We start from the raw sequence: 19,999 nt of genomic DNA, 5'->3' as shown, positions 1-19,999 counted from the left end.
GAAAAGTGAAAGGACTATGCATTAATCCAGGCCATCAAGTCTGCCGGAGGGGAAAGGGTGTTGCCCCATTTGCCCTCTCCTCTCTGGAAAGAAAGATGGCGGCCGCATGGGAGCCTTGTGGACAGCAGGTATGGGCTGGGGGTGTGGAGGTGACTAGAACCTCATGGGAAGGGGGGCGTTCCAGTCCGTCCTTCACGCCCTACCGAGGTCACCAGTTGCCCCCCACGAGCGGCTCTCCAGCACGGCCACAGCCCCAGAAGCACAAGGACTGAATGCAGAACCCCGCAGCTTGGAGCAGAAAAGTGAAAGGACTATGCGTTAATCCAGGCAATCATTTCTGCCCAGAGGGGAAAGGGTGTTGCTCCCTTCCGCCCTCCTCCCTCTGGAAAGAAAGATGGCGGCCACATGGGAGCCTTGTGGACAGCAGGTATGAGCCGGGGGTGTGGGGGCGACTAAAACCTCATGGGTCGGGGGGCGTTCTGGTCTGTCCTTCACACCCTACCGAGGTCACCAGTCGCCCCCCGCGAGCGGCTCTCCAGCACAGCCACGGCCCCAGAAGCACAAGGACTTAATGCAAAACCCGGCAGCTTGGAGCAGAAAAGTGAACGGACTATGCGTTGATCCAGGCCATCAAGTCTGCCGGAGGGGAAAGGGTGTTGCCCCATTCGCCCTCTCCTCTCTGGAAAGAAAGATGGCGGCCACATGGGAGCCTTGTGGACAGCAGGTATGAGCCGGGAGTGTGGGGGCGACTAAAACCTCATGGGAAGGGGGGCGTTTCGGTCCACCCTTCACACCCTACCGAGGCCACCAGTTGCCCCCACGAGCGGCTCTCCAGCACGGCCACGACTCCCGAACACAGAAACCAATTTCTTAACTATCTGACTTTCAGTAGAAATACTTCCAGGGTCAATAGGTAAAATAGCAGAAATCCAAAACCAACATTTAATTCTTGAACCCAGCTGTAGAAAGCAAATCACTTCACAATGCTTTTTCAGCATGTCTGATTTGGGGGGGGGGGGTAAACTCTAAATAATAGTGGTGAATCTTTTATTGAAACAATGAATCTAATCAAAGAAGATAGAGTGTTAATTAGAATTCATCTGCCTCACAGGGACAGGGAGGGGTGGGGGGTGGGGTTTTATTGGGGTTCTTCATGGTAAAAAATAAGTATTGGTAAAGGGAAATGTGTTTGATATTTGCATGACTGAGACCTAAACCTGAAAGCTTTGTAACCTTTCCCACAGTGATTCAATAAATAAAAAAAAATCATGAAAAAAAAAAAAGAAAGAAAAGCCTCTGGCATAGAGGTGTGGGATGATGTGGGAGGAAGATTGGGGACATAGTTGGTGGGAAATATACACTGGTGAATCTACCAATATTGGAACATGATATGACTGAAATCCAAGAGGAACAATTCTATAACTTTGTATCTCACTAGAATTCAATTAAAATTTTTTAAAGTTAAAAAAAAACACATATGGGGGTATGGTGCCGCCAGTAGGTCAATCTGTACCTGTGAGGTGAGTGCATCAGCAGCCTGATGGCGCCTTCAGACTTTCAGATACCTCAAAATTGCTGCTGTGCCTTTGGCCAGATCCCAAAAACTTGGGGCAAAGTTTACCAAGAAAGTAAACTCCAAAAGTTAGGTATGTGGGAAACACACCCACAAACCACCTCCGGCTCAGCTATGTAATTGGAGGCATGGCCTCTCTGGTTCCTGATTGAACTGCTTAATTGCCATGATCCCAGAGACTCAGAAACAAATCTGGAAACCCAGCGACTTTTGGCAGAAATGCGTCTGGTCCCTGCAATAGGTTAACAGTGCTGGGCCACTCCAGGTGGAAATAGGTTTCATGCCTTGGCCTGTTCCCCCTGGTGGTCCAGTGGCCGCCATCCTTCAGAGGCCATTGGACAGTCAGGCTTGGGCCCCCAGTGACGAGACACGCAGGGTCTCATGGGATGGGGGGGAGCCCGGCCTGTCCTCCCCACCCCAACAAGACCCCAAGTCATCTCCCACGAACAGCCTCTCTGGCTCCTGATCAAGCTGCTTAACGGCCATGATCCCAGAGACTCAGAAACAAACCTCGAAACCAAGAGGCTTTTGGTAGAACTGCGTCCGGACCCCACAGTAGGTTACTGTCGCCGGGCCACCCCGGGGGGGGGGGGGAAGGGTGTTGTCACTCTGCCTGCTCCCTCTTGGCGGCTCGGTGGCAGTCATCCTCCAGAGGCCACTGGGCAGTCAGGCTTGGGCCCGCAGTGACGAAACTTGTTGGGCCTTGTGGGATGGGGGGGGGGAGCCGGGCCTGTCCTCCCCACCCCAACGAGACCCCAAGTCATTGCCCACGAACGGCCCCTCTGGCTCCTGATCAAGCTGATTAATGGCCTTGATCCCAGAGACTCAGAAACAAATCTCGAAATACAGTGTTTTTTGGCAGAAATGCTTCCGGACCACGCAGTAGGATACTGTCGCTGGGCCACCCCAGCGGAAAAGGGTGCTGTCCCTCTGCCTGCTTCCCCCTGGCGGCTCGGTGGCTGTCATCCTCCAGAGGCCATTGGACAGTCAGGTCTGGGTCCACAGTAACGAAACTTGTTGGGCCTCACAGGATGGGGGTGGAGCCGAGCCTGTCCTCCAAAAGTTAGGTATGTGGGAAACATACCCACAAACCACGAGACCCCAAGTTATTGCCCACGAATGGCCCCTCTGGCTCCTGTTCAAGCTGCTCAATGGCCATTATCCCAGAGACTCTGGAGCAAATCTCAAAACCCAGTGGCTTTTGGCAGAAATTCCTGCAGATTTAAGTGTTAAAATTTCAGGATTTCAAAATCACATGACCCAACTGCAGCCACCTGACATCATATGTTATTCATAACCAGCAATAGAACACAAATTGTCTACTGTTGCCTTTTCAGCAGATCTGAGTGTTGGGGTAAAATCTCAAATAATAATGGTGGGTCTGGTGTTGAAATATTGAGTGTGATCAAAGTAGAGAGAGAGTAAAGTGGAAATCATCTGCCCCACAGGTAGGGGGAGTGTGTGGGATGTAGGTATACTGGGTTTTTGTTGGTGGAGAATGGGCACTGGTGAAGGTATGGGTGTTTTGTTGTATGACCAAGACTTAGACCCAAAAGTTTTGTAACTGCTCTTGCGGTGATTCAATAAATAAAATTATAAAAAATGAAAAAAAATAGTAAGGTGGAGTTCATGCACAATTCAATCAGCTAATCAGTGGCTGAATAAATAGCAGTACTCCTACATTAAAAAAAAAAAACAACAAAAAACACATAGCGTAATTTTTTTTAATAAAAAACATATAGAATTACTAATTTCCATATGCTATATTCAAAATGGTTTATATATATACAATTTTGGTTGTTACAACTCTATTAAATTAGTACTATTATTAATGTACTTTATAGATGGTAAAAGTGAGTCATAGACAATTAGTGACTTATTTGTGATTATACAGTTAAATTTCAAGGTTAAAAGTGGTAATAATGGTCAAGAATAGATGAATCCAGAACATAAGAAGGAATCTAATAGCAGTTTATATCTGCCATCTTCTTCTCTTAAACCAAAGCATTATACAACAATAGGAAATCTGGTTAGAATTTTAATCTACTTTGACAAAACTCACAGCCAAAATTCCATCCTCTATATTAATCTATTAACATATAATCTATTAATTAACCTAATTAATAGATTATATATTAATCTATTTTGTATACCCTTCTCATAGATAACATTATCAAGGGAATAAATAGAAATAAAAGAATAAGGCCTAACAACTCAGAGACCATTTCTCATCTGTAACCAAGGATACATCATTCCCACTTTTACAAAGCACAGATGGAAGTGTAGTTCAGTAATCTGCCCAGACATTTGCCTTTAGGATCACTGAAATGTCTACTCAGTCTTGGTTGAGGCTTAAAAAAAGGTGACACTGGCCCAGGATTCTAGTAAAAGCTGAGGTGACACCCACAACAAAAGTGAGAATGTGGGAAATGAGATGGGGAAAAGCTGACAATAAAGTTCAAGTATCTGTTGGGACAATTGAAATTTAATCCCTTGGGAAACCTTGAAGGAAGAATGCAAAGCAGTCACCTCAGTTACTGCTTTAGAGAGGCTTCTTGGAGATATTGATCACTGAGTCTTCTGACCTGTAATACGCAGCAGCAAATCTCAGAGAAATGTACCAGGCAAGAGATACTGTACTCTAGCTGTTGGAAGAACATTCAGAAATGCTTTGAAAAGATAAGGGGACATTGGTGATATCAGCAACTTCTCTGAAATCTGATAGTTTCTAAGAATTTCAATAAAACCTCCAAAAATGACAGTTATATGACCAAGAGGTTGATTGACTTCTTCAGAGTCTCTTTAAAAATGATGTAAGCATCACATTCATTTACAGGATCCTGAAAAATCAGTAAAGTGGTACTTCTAAAGAGTCGCAAAAGTATTTAACCCCAGATCTCAGATTTTTTGTTCTCTTTCTCCCCCCACCCTTTTCTTGAGCGTCATGGTAAACTTTTCTTCCACACGGTCCATAAATGCACTGTGAGCATCACGCTGTCTTCTGTGTCTCTTAAGGAAGATGTTACAAGAAAAAGTTAGGGGGGAGGAGGAAGTATGAATGATTTTAATTGTTATTTAACTTTATTTTTAAATAATTTAATTATCATGTTATTTATAATACTATTGATATTAATATTTGAGTGCCAATATCCCTCCATGGTCATCCTTTGGACCTTATATTTTTTTCCCTGCTTAGCAGACTCAGTTCTGTAGGCAGAATCTCAGGGTAAGTTTCCATTGACTGTTGTCTATACTCCTTTGTTCTTTACACTCCACAAAAGAATGAAACAGTCTAGTATTAACTTAGCATAATATCTTCCAGTTCAATCGCCAAGTTGAGTGGAACCATAAGACTTCATCTTTCCTTATAGCTGAATAGCATTCCATTTTGTATATATTATCGCACAACTTATTGATCAATTGATCTGTGTTTAGACACTTGGGTTGTATCAAGATCTTGGCTATCTTTTTCTAAATTGTTACTTAACAATCTTTGCTTTAAAAGTTTGCTCTGTATGCCAAATGTACATTGTGTTAAGCACTAAGCTAGCTACAAAGTAGTCTTTATTTGTGGCCCTTATTTATCCAGGATAATATTTGAACTACACTAAAAGCATGTTTTTCAAAATATTTATTTAAGCATATGACAGTTTTGTCAGACTTTTGTATTTGATTAGAATCCACGAAAAATCCCTCATTGTATTCAAGCCTCAAGTGATGACACCAACTATATTTGTAATAAATAAAACTTTACAAAATTCAAAACAATCCACTTTCATATGAAAAGCAGAGGTCTGTATACTTTACTTAAAATATATAAATACCCTTCACAAATTTGAAACATTAGAAGACAACAAATTAAAAAAATTCCTTGCCTCCCCCAGATGGAACCCCGGTGACCAGAAGCCTCTACAAGCACAGCTCGAGTATGTGGGAACTAGGACTTTTTCTCAAATCTGCCGGGACTACAGCTCCGAGGTAACCTCTGATTCCGGAACTCACGCCCACAGCCCACCCCCCAGCGCCATCTTTACAGCATACAGCCGAAGAGAAGGGCCACATGGAGGGCGGGAACTACAGCTCCCGGAGAAAAAAAAAAACAGGATCCAAAAAGAGCCGAGATCACCGGGAAGTCCCAGATGAGGTAGGTACCGCATCCCACCTCCCCCAGATGGAACCCTGGTGACCAGAAGCCTCTACAAGCACAGCTTGAGTATGCGGGAACTAGGACTTTTTCTCAAAACCGGCCGCGCGACATCTATCTATATACAAAGTGATCAATGGGAAGTAAACCACCAAACCATTCTCCCTGAAAATCAGAGTTAAGTTTGGAGCACGGCCACAGCCCCAGAAACACAAGGACTTAATGCAGAACCCAGCAACTTGGAGCAGAAAAGTGAACGGACTATGTGTTAATCCAGGCCATCATGTCTGCCCGGAGGGGAAAGGGTATTGCCCCATTCACCCTCTCTTCTCTGGAAAGAAAGATGGCGGCCACATGGGAGCCTTGTGGACAGCAGGTATGAGCCGGGGGTGTGGGGGCGACTAAAACCTCATGGGAAGGGAGGCGTTCCGGTCCGTCCTTCACGCCCTACCGAGGTCACCAGTTGCCCCCCACGAGCGGCTCTCCAGCACGGCCACAGCCCCAGAAGCACAAGGACTTAATGCAGAACCCAGCAGCTTGGAGCAGAAAAGTGAAAGGACTATGCGTTAATCAAGGCCATCATGTCTGCCCAAAGGGGAAAGGGTGTTGCTCCCTTATGCCCTCCTCCCTCTGGAAAGAAAGATGGCGACCACATGGGAGCCTTGTGGACAGCAGGTATGAGCCGGGGGTGTGGGGGCGACTAAAACCTCATGGGAAGGGGGGCATTCCGGTCCGTCCTTCACGCCCTACCGAGGTCACCAGTTGCCCCCCGCGAGCGGCTCTCCAGCACAGCCATGGCCCCAGAAGCACAAGGACTTAATGAAGAACCCGACAGCTTGGAGCAGAAAAGTGAACGGACTATGCATTAATCCAGGCCATCAAGTCTGCCGGAGGGGAAAGGATGTTGCCCCATTTGCCCTCTCCTCTCTGGAAAGAAAGATGGCGGCCGCATGGGAGCCTTGTGGACAGCAGGTAGGAGACAGGGGTGTGGGGGCGACTAAAACCTCATGGGAAGGGGGGCGTTTCGGTCCGCCCTTCACACCCTACCGAGGCCACCAGTTGCCCCCCACGAGCGGCTCTCCAGCACGGCCACGACTCCCGAACACAGAAACCAATTTCTTAACTATCTGACTTTCAGTAGAAATACTTCCAGGGTCAATAGTTAAAATAGCAGAAATCCAAAACCAACATTTAATTCTTGAACCCAGCTGTAGAAAGCAAATCACTTCACAATGCTTTTTTCAGCATGTCTGATTTGGGGGGGTAAACTCTAAATAATAGTGGTGAATCTTTTATTGAAACAATGAATATAATCAAAGCAGATAGAGTGTTAACTAGAATTCATCTGCCTCACAGGGACTGGGAGGGGTGGGGGGTGGGGTTTTATTGGGGTTCTTCATGGTAAAAAAATAAGTATTGGTAAAGGGAAATGTGTTTGATATTTGCATGACTGAGACCTAAACCTGAAAGCTTTGTAACCTTTCCCACAGTGATTCAATAAATAAATAAATAAATAAAAATTCCTATATTGCTGTAGCTCTGAAATTATAAAGCAACTTTAATATTATTCTATACTTCATAAAAAATTTAAATTCAAAACCAAATAAAAATACCTGTATTAAGAAGTCATTTGGCAACAGTGCTTGAGATAAGACATTTTTCAACAGCTGAGAACAAAAGTCAGACTCACTGTGTATGAGGCACATTTAATGGGCCACTGGGCTTTGGGTAGAAAGAGTTTTGAATCCCAAGTGTTCTCACAAGGCTTGTAGGTGCTAAATCTTTCTCTCCTGCTATTTTGTTTCTTATTATCTTTCAGTAACTGGCACCCATGAACTAGAGAAATGAAGATAAATGAGAAACAGCTTTAACAATTGTCTTTGCTAGTAGTGTCTCTCAGAATATGGTATCTCTTATAGAGTTAAGAACCTAGGCTAAGTAAATTGCCGGACAATTTATAAATGCAAATCTAAGTAAAAAATGAATATCCCACCCACACGGTAGAGCCTGGCAAGCTCCCCATGGCATATTTGATATGCCAAAAACAGTAACAAGTATCACAATGGAGACATTACTGGTCCCTGCTTGAGCAAATCGATGAACAATGGGAGGACAGGGCTACAGTGCTACCCTTATACTATTTCTGTTGAAATTAATTTTGTCATTATATGGGTAGGGCATTTGCCTTGCATGTGGCCGAACCGGGCTACCCGGGTTCGATTCCTCCGCCCCTCTTGGAGAGCACAGTAAGCTACCGAGAGTATCTTGCCCGCCCGGCAAAGCCTGGCAAGCTACCTGTGACGTATTCCATATGCCAAACACAGTAGCAACAAGTCTCACAATGGAGACGTTACTGGACCCGCTTGAGCAAATCGATGAACAACGGGAGGACAGTGCTATAGTGCATGATTTCTATTGAAATTAATTTTGTCCTAATGCCAATTCAAGTTCCACTTATTTTTTAAAAAAATTTCCCTGAAAGCCTCTTTTGCAAAGTTCTCAATAATGTTTTTTCACAACATGACACATTTGGCATTTTGCTGGAGGTTTTTCTTTAATATTTCTTTTGATCAGAAACTCGGAGTTTTATAAAATATCATTGACATACTCTTCCTTGGTTATTTACACTTTGCAGAGAAGAATAGTTAAGTGTTTCATTTTAATTATATACCTCGATAAGACTGTTTTTGTGTGTGGTGCGAGCGATCAGACTCAGGGCCTTGCACACACAAAGCAAGTGCTTCACTGCAAAGCTACATCCCCAGATTCCAGGTAATAGTTAAAAAGGAGGCTAAAGCATGTATATAGTTGCAAATAAATTATATTAATTTTATAATGATACAATTACTTTCTTCCCGATTTTCCTGGCGGGAACCTCTCACTTGGTGCTCAAGGGGTTCTGGGCCCACTCCCAGCAATACTAGGGGCTGGAGTTGCGCTACTGTTTGGGTCCTGTGGTGCTGGGAACACAAGGCCCACCCTGGTGATGTTCAGAGGTCTCTGGCCCCAGAGGCCAGGTGGTGCAGGTAGAACCTGGGTTGGACATTTGCAAAGCAAGTGCCCTAGCATTTGTGCTATCTCCCCTGCCCTTTCTTTTCATTTTGGGACAGGGGGTGGGGAATTAAAGTACTATCACACTCTACAGAGAGAACACCTAGTGTTATCTTATTTTGTGTATAAATTATATGCACTATGGTACTGGAGAGACAGTACAGAAGGTAAGGGGCTTGCTTTGTTTGTGGCTGACCAAGGGTCGTATGAGCACTGTCAAAAGTGACCTTGAGTAAGAACCAGGAGTAAGCCCAGACCAACTTGGGAAACTGAGGGCAAGGTCCACAGTTGCAAAGTTTGTTTCCTACATCTATATTTGCAAGTATAATTTTATTTCTTTTGTAAAGCATGTGATTATAAACTCAATCTTCAACAATATATTTCATATAAACATATGTAGTAATAAAATATTGTTATATATGATGTTTTTATACATAGCTTATATAAGTATATAGGTTATAAGTAATAAATTATTGTCATTAATCAGACATTAAGTAACCTTTATTATTAAAGGTAATAAATATTTTAAAATCTAGTCACATATTCAAAAACAACGAATATGATACAATTAAGAAATCATTTTTCCATATTCATAAATTTATAATAATAGCTTACCTGTACTTAAATGTTGTGACTTAAACTTTAATCCAAATGGGTCCTTTTCATGGGTTGTCACAAAGTTTGGCAAATCACACTGGTACTAGACATGTAGAAAATATCAGACTATACTATCATTAATAAATATTGTTTCTTATTACTAATATTATATTTGGATTTATCCCTAAGTATTATTTAGCTGGAAAAATGAAATTTTGAGAACTCTCTTGTATCACTTAAAACTTTTACATGAAAATTTAAAATAATTACCTAAGTTTCAAAATACTATATGAATAATTAATTTTATGTTGGAGAGAAGTACTTCAATTATCCATGCATTAATGAATAGATCAGAAATAGCATTTTAAGCAAAATAAAATTTAGGGTTTCCATGCAATTAAGGTTACCTTATTACTGACTTTGGGTCATGCCACACGAGCTAATATGGAAACAAAAAAAGTCTCAAAGGAAACTTTTATGGAATTTTTCATCTTTTAATCAAATAACAAATATGAGACCGAGTTAGTGTTAGCCGTCAATTGAAGATCAGTTTGTAACAATGCTGACATCTAGTGGTTGCATTATTTATCACACCACCTCTAATTCATTTAAAATACTCAGCTAAAATAAAAACTTGCTTGACCTCTGCCTCCCGCCTCTTCCCATCCCACTTAGTGAACTCAGTTATGTAGATAGAAAGTTTTTGTGTTCATGTATTTGTGTTGTTGGAATAGACACCAAGGAGTGGAATAATTGGGTGAGATATGAAATTCGATTTTTCATTTTATGTTTAATTTCCACACAGCTTTCTCTAAAGGCTGAAGCAGATAAACTCTTCACTTCATTCCCAGCAGTACTGGTTGTTTCTGAACTTTTTGATGTAGGTCATTCTCACTGCTCTGAGGTACTCTCTCATTGTCATTTTGCATCTCCTGATAAGTGATGATGGAGAATTTTATATATCTGATGGCCACCTGTGTATCTTCTTTGAGGAAGTATTTTTTCGGCTTTTTGCTCCATTTTTATTTTCATGAGTTCTTTTGTATTAGTTTTTATGTACAAATATTTGTGTTGATTTCAGTAGGATTTTTTTTTTAAATTTAGATCTCACTTCTTGCATACTGCAGAAGCTTTTTAATCTTATGTAGTTGGGGTTTGTTTTCCTTTGCCAAAGGAGTCAAATCACTGAATGTATCTGTGAATCCCTTTAACTGATCTTTCTTGCCTAATATTGTTGGAGGGTTCTGCCTATGTTTTCCTTGATGTATTTTATAAATTTGGATCTAATACTGTGGTCTTTAATATGTTTTGAATTAACATTGTGTACAGTATGAGCTGAGTTCGGTTTCATTTTTGACAAATGGTTAATCAGTTTTTCTAACAGTATTTGTTAAAGAAGCTATTTTCCATCTGGTTAATGCATTTAGCTTCTCTGTCATTACTTTATTGGCAGTACATCTAGGGTCTGCCTTTGAGTTCTCAATTCATTTCCATTGATCTGAAAATCTCCTTTTAGTTCAGTATCACATTATTTTACTATAACTTTATCATATAATGTCAGAATGCAATGCCTCCCATCTTCCTTTTTCTTTCTTTCTCACAATTAACTTGGCTATTCAGAGAGTCTTATGGTTCCATACAAAATTTTACATTGCATTTTTATATACTTGAAGAATTTTGGAGAAATTCTGTTAGAGACTATACTGAATCTGTATAAGGTTTTGGGGTAGGATAGTCATTTTAATGATGCCACATCTTCTACTACCAGAACAACTGTTGTGTTTTCAGTTCATTCTGTCTTCTTTAATTTATTTATAGTTTTTTATAATTAAGTCTTTTACCTTTTTGTTATATTAATACCAAAATATGTGATTGGGGGGGGGAGTGAAACATAATGAGAACTTTTTTTATTGCTTTCTCTTCTACATCACTGTTTGCATATTAATATGTTACAGATCTGTGCAATGACTTTGTAGTCTATCACTTTACAGATTTATTGTTTCTAGGAGACTTTTGGTAAAGTATTTAAGGTTTCCTATGCATAATATCATGTCATCTGTGAATAATGATAGTTTAACATCTTTTCCAGTATGAGTCTCTTTAACTGATTTGTCTTGTCTAATGTTGTTGGCAAGAACTTCCAAAACTACAAGAAATAACAGTGCCACCATTATTCTAAATCATAAATACAATTCCTATTCACATTTTAATGAATTTGTATAATAGGGGTAACACCCAGTGGCACTTGACCCAGGAGTGTTCAGGGCCCAGTATAATTACTTGGCAGTTCTAGGGGCTCACCATGGGTACATTGCAGTGCTGGGAGGTGGGGACAAGTAGTGTTATGGATTAAACTTAGGTTTCTGCACATGCTGGGCATGTGCTTTACCACTTCAGCTGTCACCCTGGTCTCCCAATATGGTGTTTAATTTATTGAATCATTAGACTCATTGAAGTAATACCCTTCTTTGTAAATACATATTTATTTGCTTAGTTATTCCTTAAATTATTTGTTGTTAGAGTGCAGATAGCTAGAAAGTGTAGTCTGTTCTCCAATCATATGAAAATCCAAATTGTTCTCCCAAAAACAATGAAAATCAATTTTAGAGTTGGTCAATCACCTTGGTAGATAAAATTCCATCAGAAACATCAACTAAGATCTAAGTTTGCACCTCTGTAATTTACCTCTGAATAGGAATTGTTCTAAAAGAGATACATATTATATTATACATTTTCACACATTATACACGTGCCTTTGTGTTCATGTAATAGTTGCCACATTAAGAAACGAATAAGCAGGTATATATTTCTCACAGATTTGTTTCCAATTGTTTAGAATCATGTTTTTCACCTGTCTAAAATCATGTGGTTTTGGATCAAGATATACACCATTTGGATATTTTCCATTCTTCACAAACATTAAATGTGCTTTATATGAATCCAGAGGTGGAAATATAGTAATAAACTTAGGAGATGAGGACTTTTGAGGATGATCTTGATCCCTTATGCTAGGCAGATGAAGCTTTGTTTCTGGAAAGCTGTTTTTTTTCCTTTGTTGTTCTTTCTTAATGGTCCTTAATGGCTTTTCTGGAAATTTCAACGATGTATATAGTTTATAGCTGAAATCAGGAGGTTTTAAATCCCATTTGTTGATTTTCATTTCAGAAAGTGGTATTTGCAGGACCTTTTTTTCCATTTAGAGGCTTTAATTGGATGCTTTAACTTTAATTGGATGCTAAGTCTTTTTGTAATATCAGTTTTTGCTTCCTTTCTGAGACGCAAGTACATTAAGTACAGTTATTTTCATATATAGACCCTGTAAGAGACACAGAAATAGGTGAAGCTTCCATTGCAGCAATAGCATAATAAATGTTTTCTGTCCAGGCTAATCTCTGAAATATTTATGTAGATAAATAACTTAGAACATACAGGATTATATAGAGAAGAGAAGGAATATGCCATGACAGCTGCCATGGCAGCCACTGTGGTAGGGAATTAAAACAATGATCTACTTAAAACCCACATCAGTAAGGAATAGGAGCCCACTTTAGGAACTACATGGAGACAGGGATTGGAGATATAAGACAGTGGGTAGGGCATTTGCCTTGAATGCAGGAAACCCAGGTTCAAGCACGAAACCATATACGGTCTCTTGAGCATTGTAAGAATTTTTCAGTGAGCTCAGAATCTGGAATAAGCTCTAAGCACTGCTGGGTGTGGCTCAAAAACAAACAAAAAATGGTGTGTAGGTATATATGGAGAAGCTGAAGTGTTCCACATAGGCCGCTCTAGCAAAGATGACAACAAAAACAGCACTCAAGACACAACTTTCTTCCCCAAATCCATGGAAGCATACTGACTTCATGTGGCGCACTAATAGCACATAATTCAGTCTTAGATCTACAAAGAGAGGAGGGATATTGATGGTGCCACAAATACCAACCAAGTGCCCCTCCTCAGCATGCCTTAATATTGTATGTTTTTGCCATGACCCTACTGACACAGCTACTGCAGGTAGAGAACTTCATATCATACATTTGAAAGGTCAGAGAAATAAAATAACACCACATAAAACAAAATCCATTGAAATACTGGGGTACTTGCTAGAAATGTCAACTCTCTAAGTCACAGGTCCATAGATATTAGAGAAACAAGAAAACTTTAAGGCAGTAAAATAGGCAAACCAAAAAATGTAACACATGGCAACCAGTGAACTCAAGCGAATATGTCATCATAAGGGAAGAATAATACTCCAGACTCCAAACTAAAAGACACCAAACATTATATCTACTAGAGTGTTTAAAATTACTATAATAAATAAACTAAAAAAATCTCAAAAGGCAGGCCAAAGTAATAAAGAAAAGTTAGTGAAACTAATAAAGAAGATAGGACTTCTTCAATGACTCATTTCCATTAACCATAAGAACAGAAGCAAAAATAAACAAATAAGGATGTTCTGTTTGCTGTCCCCCCCAAAAAAAAGATTCACAACCAGCATAATAAGAATACTAGAAAAGCAATGGGGAAACACATAGAAGCCCACCAAGCTCAATGAGTGACAACAATATTACCAAAGACATAAATAACACCAGTAAACCCTCCGTGTCTTTAGTGACACTATGATGAGGATGTTCAATGAGTTCAAAGAAATGATAGTGTGAAGCCGAGAAAGAACCTCACATGCACCATGACAGGCTGAACTTCAGCAAAACAAGCAGTAGGCCTAAGTTTCTGTTTCCCTTTAAAGAGTTCCCTGAGACTATCCTTGTCAGAAGCTGGAAATCCCCTAGATAACCTTTAGCTATAGCTAGTCCTATGATAAGTAGGATATCTCTGGGCACAGCAGGTGGGCCATAACCAATTAGCTCACAGACTTGTGACTGCTTCATTGCGATTCTTGGTAGAACTGCCAACTCTGCTTATGTAACGATATGCCATATAATGTTCCCTGGAACTAGAGACAAGGTCCTTGTCAAGACTCCACTGCACTGGATGAGGCTTGGACCCTAGCTTGAGCTAGCAATAAAGGTTTCTTTGATTTTGCATTCTCACTGGTAGAACTGGTCACTACACAAATGGGAAAGCCAGAATTCTGGTATAACAATAGCACAGATAGTCAGAGTCAAAATGAAAAAAAAACATTATATTCAGAGATGACAAAAGTGAAGAATATGGTAGGCGATATAAAAAAAATCAATAGAAACTATGAATAGCAGAATAATAGAAGCTGAGTAAAAGATCAAGATGTTTCAAGATGAGGAAAGTACTAGCAAATAGCAGAAGGTAGTAAAAAGCCTGAAAAGAAGTGAACAGCATACCAGAGAATTACGAGATGAGTTCAAGAGGAATTATATAAAAATCATCAGAGTCCCTGAAGAATAGGAAGGTAAATATGATGAAATATTGAAGAAATTATTGGTGTGAACTTCCCAGGATTGAGGTTATAGGCACCGAGATCCAAGAGGCCTGAGGGTCCCAGTGAAAATAGCCCCAATTAGGAAAACTCTAAGACACACTATACTGAAAATGACAAAATCCAAAAATAGCAATAGAATATTGAATGCAGCAAGATCAAAAAAAGGAACTTATACACAAAGGAAAGTTCATTAGGTCTATCAAATGTGACTCTCACAGTCAGAAGAATATGGAATAATAACAATAAAAAAAAACTCAATAAAATTAACACGTCACCAAGAATTTCTTATCCAGTTAAATTATCCAGATTTTCAAAAGCTATACAAAGCTTCATGGACAAACAACAGCTTAGGGAATTCAGGGCCTTAAAACCAGTTTTGTAATTAGTGTTAAAAGTGCTTCTTTAGGGTCTGGAGTGTAGTACAGCGGGTAAAGTGTTTGACTTGCATGCGGTTGACCTGGGTTCGATTCCAAGCATCCCATATGGTCCCCCAAGCACCACCAAGAGTATTTTCTGAGTGCAGAGCCAGGAGTAACCCCTGTGCCTCAAGGGTGTGATACAAAAAAAAAGTGCTCGTTAAAGGTCAGGGGAAATCCCCTGAGAATGTGGCACTGAGTATGACACTCATGTTGCATATGATTGTCCTGTACTAGATTAAGAAAGGTTAAAAACATACCGTACTTTATCATCAACAATTGGCTTTTATTTTCTGATAATCTATTTTTTAAATTTTGTTGAACCAAGTAACATGAAATAAATTTGTTATCTGCCTGCCAAGGGGGTAGTCTAAGAAATGGAAGGAACCTGAGGACACTGGTGATAGGATTGGTATTGGAATGTTGTATGCCTAAAACAACTCTATAATAAATAACTTTGTAAATCATATAGTATCTGCATAAACATTCCTGAAAGAATAAACAAATGGGACTACATCAAATTAAGATAAGGAACCAACCTAGGTGTCCAGTGACAGATGAATAGATTATGAACGTGTCACATGTATACACAATGGAATACTGTGTATATGCAGTTTCATGGAAGGATTAAATCTCGTAATTCACTGGAACGGGAACTGGAAGATACCATATTCAGTGAAGCAAAACAGAAGAAGGACAAACACAGTATGATCTCACTTATCTGTGGTATATAGAATGACTGGATGAAGGAATACAAGGTATTAAAGAAGGATGCCTAGATCACACTTGACCTCAGACTATGAAAAAGGAAAAGGACAGAGAAGAAAAAAATTGACAAGAGGGGAGAGGAGCGAGAAGAGGTGCACAGGAAGTAAGAGAGGGTAGGGGTAAAGAGCCTTGGGTACAATGGTGGTGTAGAGAAGTGGTCTGCTAAATATCCAATCACAGAGTCAGCAACATTAAAAACAAGACATGCAAACTACAACAACCAAACATTAAAGCTGGTGGTAGGATTGGTTCTGGAATACTATATTCCTAAAACTCAACAGATGCCTTTGTAAATCACAATGCTTTAATACAAAAATAAAGAAAGTTAGGTTGGGAGTCTCAGTGCTAGAACACATGACATTCAGGTAGAAGGCCCTGGGTTTGATCCCTGAAATAGTATGCCTTTCCCACAGCACAATGGCGTGACCTTTTTGACCTTTTTAGCCCCTGAGCTTTCCCAGGTATGAACCCTCCACAACAAAGGTGACTATTAAAAAAAATAAAACAATAAAGCAAGAACATTTAAGGAATAAGAGGTCACTTACAATCTTGATAAAATTATTTAAAAGTAACAGATTTAATCATGAAAAGTAAACACTAACAATGTATGGGAAAATCAGGATGAATGATTTTCATTCTCTAAGAAATGCTAAATGTATAAAGGGTGATAAGTTAAATAAAATATATTATTTCTATATTTCTATATTCATTAAAAACAATTATGCCTACATAGTTTGTAAGTGTACATAAAGAATTTTATTAAAAGGCAGATGAGGGTAAAAATTGCCCATACCTTTCTAAGATTCTCAGAGAGGGAAGACTATCCTGTCTTATATTTGATATTTTTATTTTCCTTGTTCATATTTATCTACAATCAGGATACCGATGCGTGACTTCTCATATCTTGAACCCATTTAGCAAATAAACCACATAATTAGTTCTCTTTATTCTGATTTTTTTTTTGCCAAATAACCCTCAGATGATAATATGACTTCATATGTGCATAATAAACCAGAAGATAATGAGTTAGAAGGAAAATGAGTTCCTGAGTTTATTTATCATGTAAATTACTATTTTCATGTTGGATTCTTCTGAATCTGGTTAATGTGACTTTAACCTTGACCTATCCAACTCATTAAGAACTTATAAAAACCATGCCCTTGACAGTGAGTGTCTAATATGTTGTAGGCTAATATGTTTTATTTTATAATGGTTTTGCCTCACCTATGATCTTACATATTTCTTTCAGAACAAGGAGACAATAATGGGGACACTGGTGGAAGGAAGTTAACACTAGTAATGTGATAGGTGTTGAAAAATTGCATACCTGAAATTCAACAATGAATAACTTTGCAAATCATGATGCCTCAATAAAGAAATTAAGTTATAAATGCTTTATATGTTTAAAGAGAAATAACAGTTCTGGTGTACTCAAGCCATGAATACATCTTTTTCCTGCAGGACTTAGAAATTAGTCTACATGAACAAAAAATGCATAAGAGTAAATTTATTTATGGTGAACTTTTCATAATTTGTTACAACATAAAGACTTTGAGAGTGAGAGATGAATGAGAGTGATGTGTCACCTCAGATACAGCTGATGCCAGAATATAAGCTGGAAGGATATGGGGCCAGATAGATGCTATGGCAGTTAAGATGCTTGTCTATTTGTGGTCAACCCAGGTTAAATCTCCAGTACATGTATGGTCTCCCAGGAGAGCAAGAGCCAGAAGTAAGCTCTGAGATTCATGGATGTGGCCCCAAAACAAAACTAAAAAGTGGTTGAAATCTAGAGGGTATGATTGATATGAAAAAAAGTACCGTAGCAATAAAAGAGTTAAAGAGCTATCAAAATGGATTGGGTTATTCTGTTTGTTAATTCTGTTTGACGAGTGCACACCAGATACCTTGTTGGTACTGCGTTTGTGGTTCTGTGTTCCTGTACCTGCATGTTTTAGGGCTTCCTAGTTACTATGTCATTTTTGAAGTATAATAAAATACCAGCAATTTTTGATGATACCCTATTTAGTCTCTATTTTGTCTTTATGGTATAAGTGCATTATTATATACTATCACTTAAATAACAAACAAGTTAGACTTCTAGATCATATGAATCATAGGGAGCATGTAGCACTGTCTGTAGCACTGTTCTCCCATTGTTGTTTGATTTGCTCGAGAGGGCCCAGTAACATTGTGAGACTTGTTACTGTGTTTGGCATATGGAATATGTCACGGGTAGCTTGCCAGGCTTTGCCGTGCAGGTGAGATACTCTCGGCAGCTTGCTGGGCACTCCGAGAGGGGCGGAGGAATCGAACCTGGGCCGACCAGGTCAGCTGCATACAAGGCAAATGCCTTACCCACTGTGCTATCACTCCAGCCTGAGGTTAGCATGTATCAGCAACATTCTTAGGCATCCTCTTGGTAAGAAATCAGGAGATCTATTTGGCGGGTAAAAGCCTGAAGGCTCTATGGCAACATACTCTTCTATTTATCTATTTTATTTATTTATTTATTTATTTATTTTTGCGGTTGGGCATTTGTCTTGCACGCGGCCAACCCAACTGACCCAGGTTCAATTCCTCCGCCCCTCTTGGAGAGTCTGGCAGGCTACTGAGAGTATCTCGCCTGCATGGCAAAGCATGGCAAGCTACCTGTGACGTATTCCATATGCCAAACACAGTAACAACAATTCTCACAATGGAGATGTTACTGGACCCACTCGAGCAAATTGATGAACAACGGGAGGACAGTGGACAGTGGATTTTTGTGGGAGTTTGGGGAAGGGGGTTAGGGGAAGGTCTTCTTGAAAGGTTCACAGAGAAGTAAATCCAAACTGAGAGGAGGAGAAAACCAAAGCAAGTTTATTGGGGATACTCCCAGGCAAGATTCATGGGCCTTTAAAGAGGCTAGTGAAGTTGTGCCCAGTATGTGTTTCTGTATTTGGGTTGGATTTATATTAAAGTAAAAGAGGTTGGGGAGGGCGGGTGGGAGGAATGCATGGCTGGATCAGTACCAGGTAGACTGGCTCCAGGGCCTACGGTTAGGATTTTGTGCAAATTCCGGGAATTCCACTGGCTATAAGAAATCCCTGGGTGGTTTTATGACCCTGCAGATGCTCTTCAGTGGTTTCAAGGTGCCCTTCTACCTGACACTCATGGGCTAACTAAGCTGTGCTGAATAGCTATAGTTCAGTGTCCAGGTCCAGTGATGCAGCACTGCTCAGGCCCAGCAGTGTTAGGGCTCTCATGCTTATATCCAGGGACAAAAAGGGTGCACGGAGCATCCAACTTTGGGCTTGACTCTTGTAAGGTATGTATTTTAGCCTTTTGAGTTACCTCCATCATCCCTTGATCCTTATTAAATGGAAAAACTACTAAGGCATTGACAAATACAAAGCATTTGAGGATTTTTTTCAAGTTTGCTAACAAGACACACAGATAGTTTGAAGGTATGGAGCGCATGCCTGGAATGCACTAGATTCCAGATCTTATTCCTAGTATCAGGTGGTCATGGAATACAGATGGATTTCACCCTGGTGGTCCCCAGCATCCCTGGCCTGAATAGCACCACAGCTCTAAGCTAAGCTTACAGGGAGTGAACCCATATCGCCCAGAACACCCTTTGAGAGGGGGAAAATGTAAAGTAAAATAGCAATATCCTCATTCAGCCAAAGATTGAGCAGTACATGATAATACAGAAACTATAACTTGACCTTGACTACACTGTGAACAACTTTTAAATTAGCTAAATCTGCATTCAATAGTTACCCAGTGATGCTCAGGGGTTACTCATGACCTTGCAGTCAGTCATTACTCCAGATGGTGCTAAGAAGAAGGCGGGGGGGGGGGGGCGGGCATAGTATTGCCAAAGACTGAACCTGGGTCTGTTGCAAGGCAAATACCCTACCCACTATACTGCCTTCCAGCTTCAGAAGCAATATAAAACCTAAAGATCATCAGAGACTACTTTGAAAGTCTGTATGCCATGAAACAAGAGAACCTAGAAGAAATGGATAAATTTCTAGATTCCTATA

General features: G+C 40.1%; 1 protein-coding gene across 1 annotated transcript; it reads right to left on the bottom strand.

The window, feature by feature from the left end:
• Positions 1-4,464: 4,464 nt before the first annotated feature.
• Positions 4,465-12,560, bottom strand: LOC130027791 (uncharacterized). The gene is made up of 4 exons (XM_056118698.1): positions 12,217-12,560; positions 9,384-9,468; positions 7,408-7,553; positions 4,465-4,582 (listed from the first exon to the last, which is right to left on the bottom strand). Exons 1-4 carry the CDS (start codon positions 12,523-12,525, stop codon positions 4,472-4,474), a joined length of 651 nt encoding a protein of 216 aa, XP_055974673.1. The 5' UTR covers positions 12,526-12,560; the 3' UTR covers positions 4,465-4,471.
• Between the last annotated feature and the right edge of the window lie 7,439 nt (positions 12,561-19,999).

The sequence above is a fragment of the Sorex fumeus genome, unplaced genomic scaffold (assembly GCF_029834395.1).
Source record: "Sorex fumeus unplaced genomic scaffold, SorFum_2.1 ptg000037l, whole genome shotgun sequence".
NCBI classification, from domain to species: Eukaryota; Metazoa; Chordata; class Mammalia; order Eulipotyphla; family Soricidae; genus Sorex; species Sorex fumeus.
This window is presented reverse-complemented; position numbering and strand designations above follow the sequence as displayed.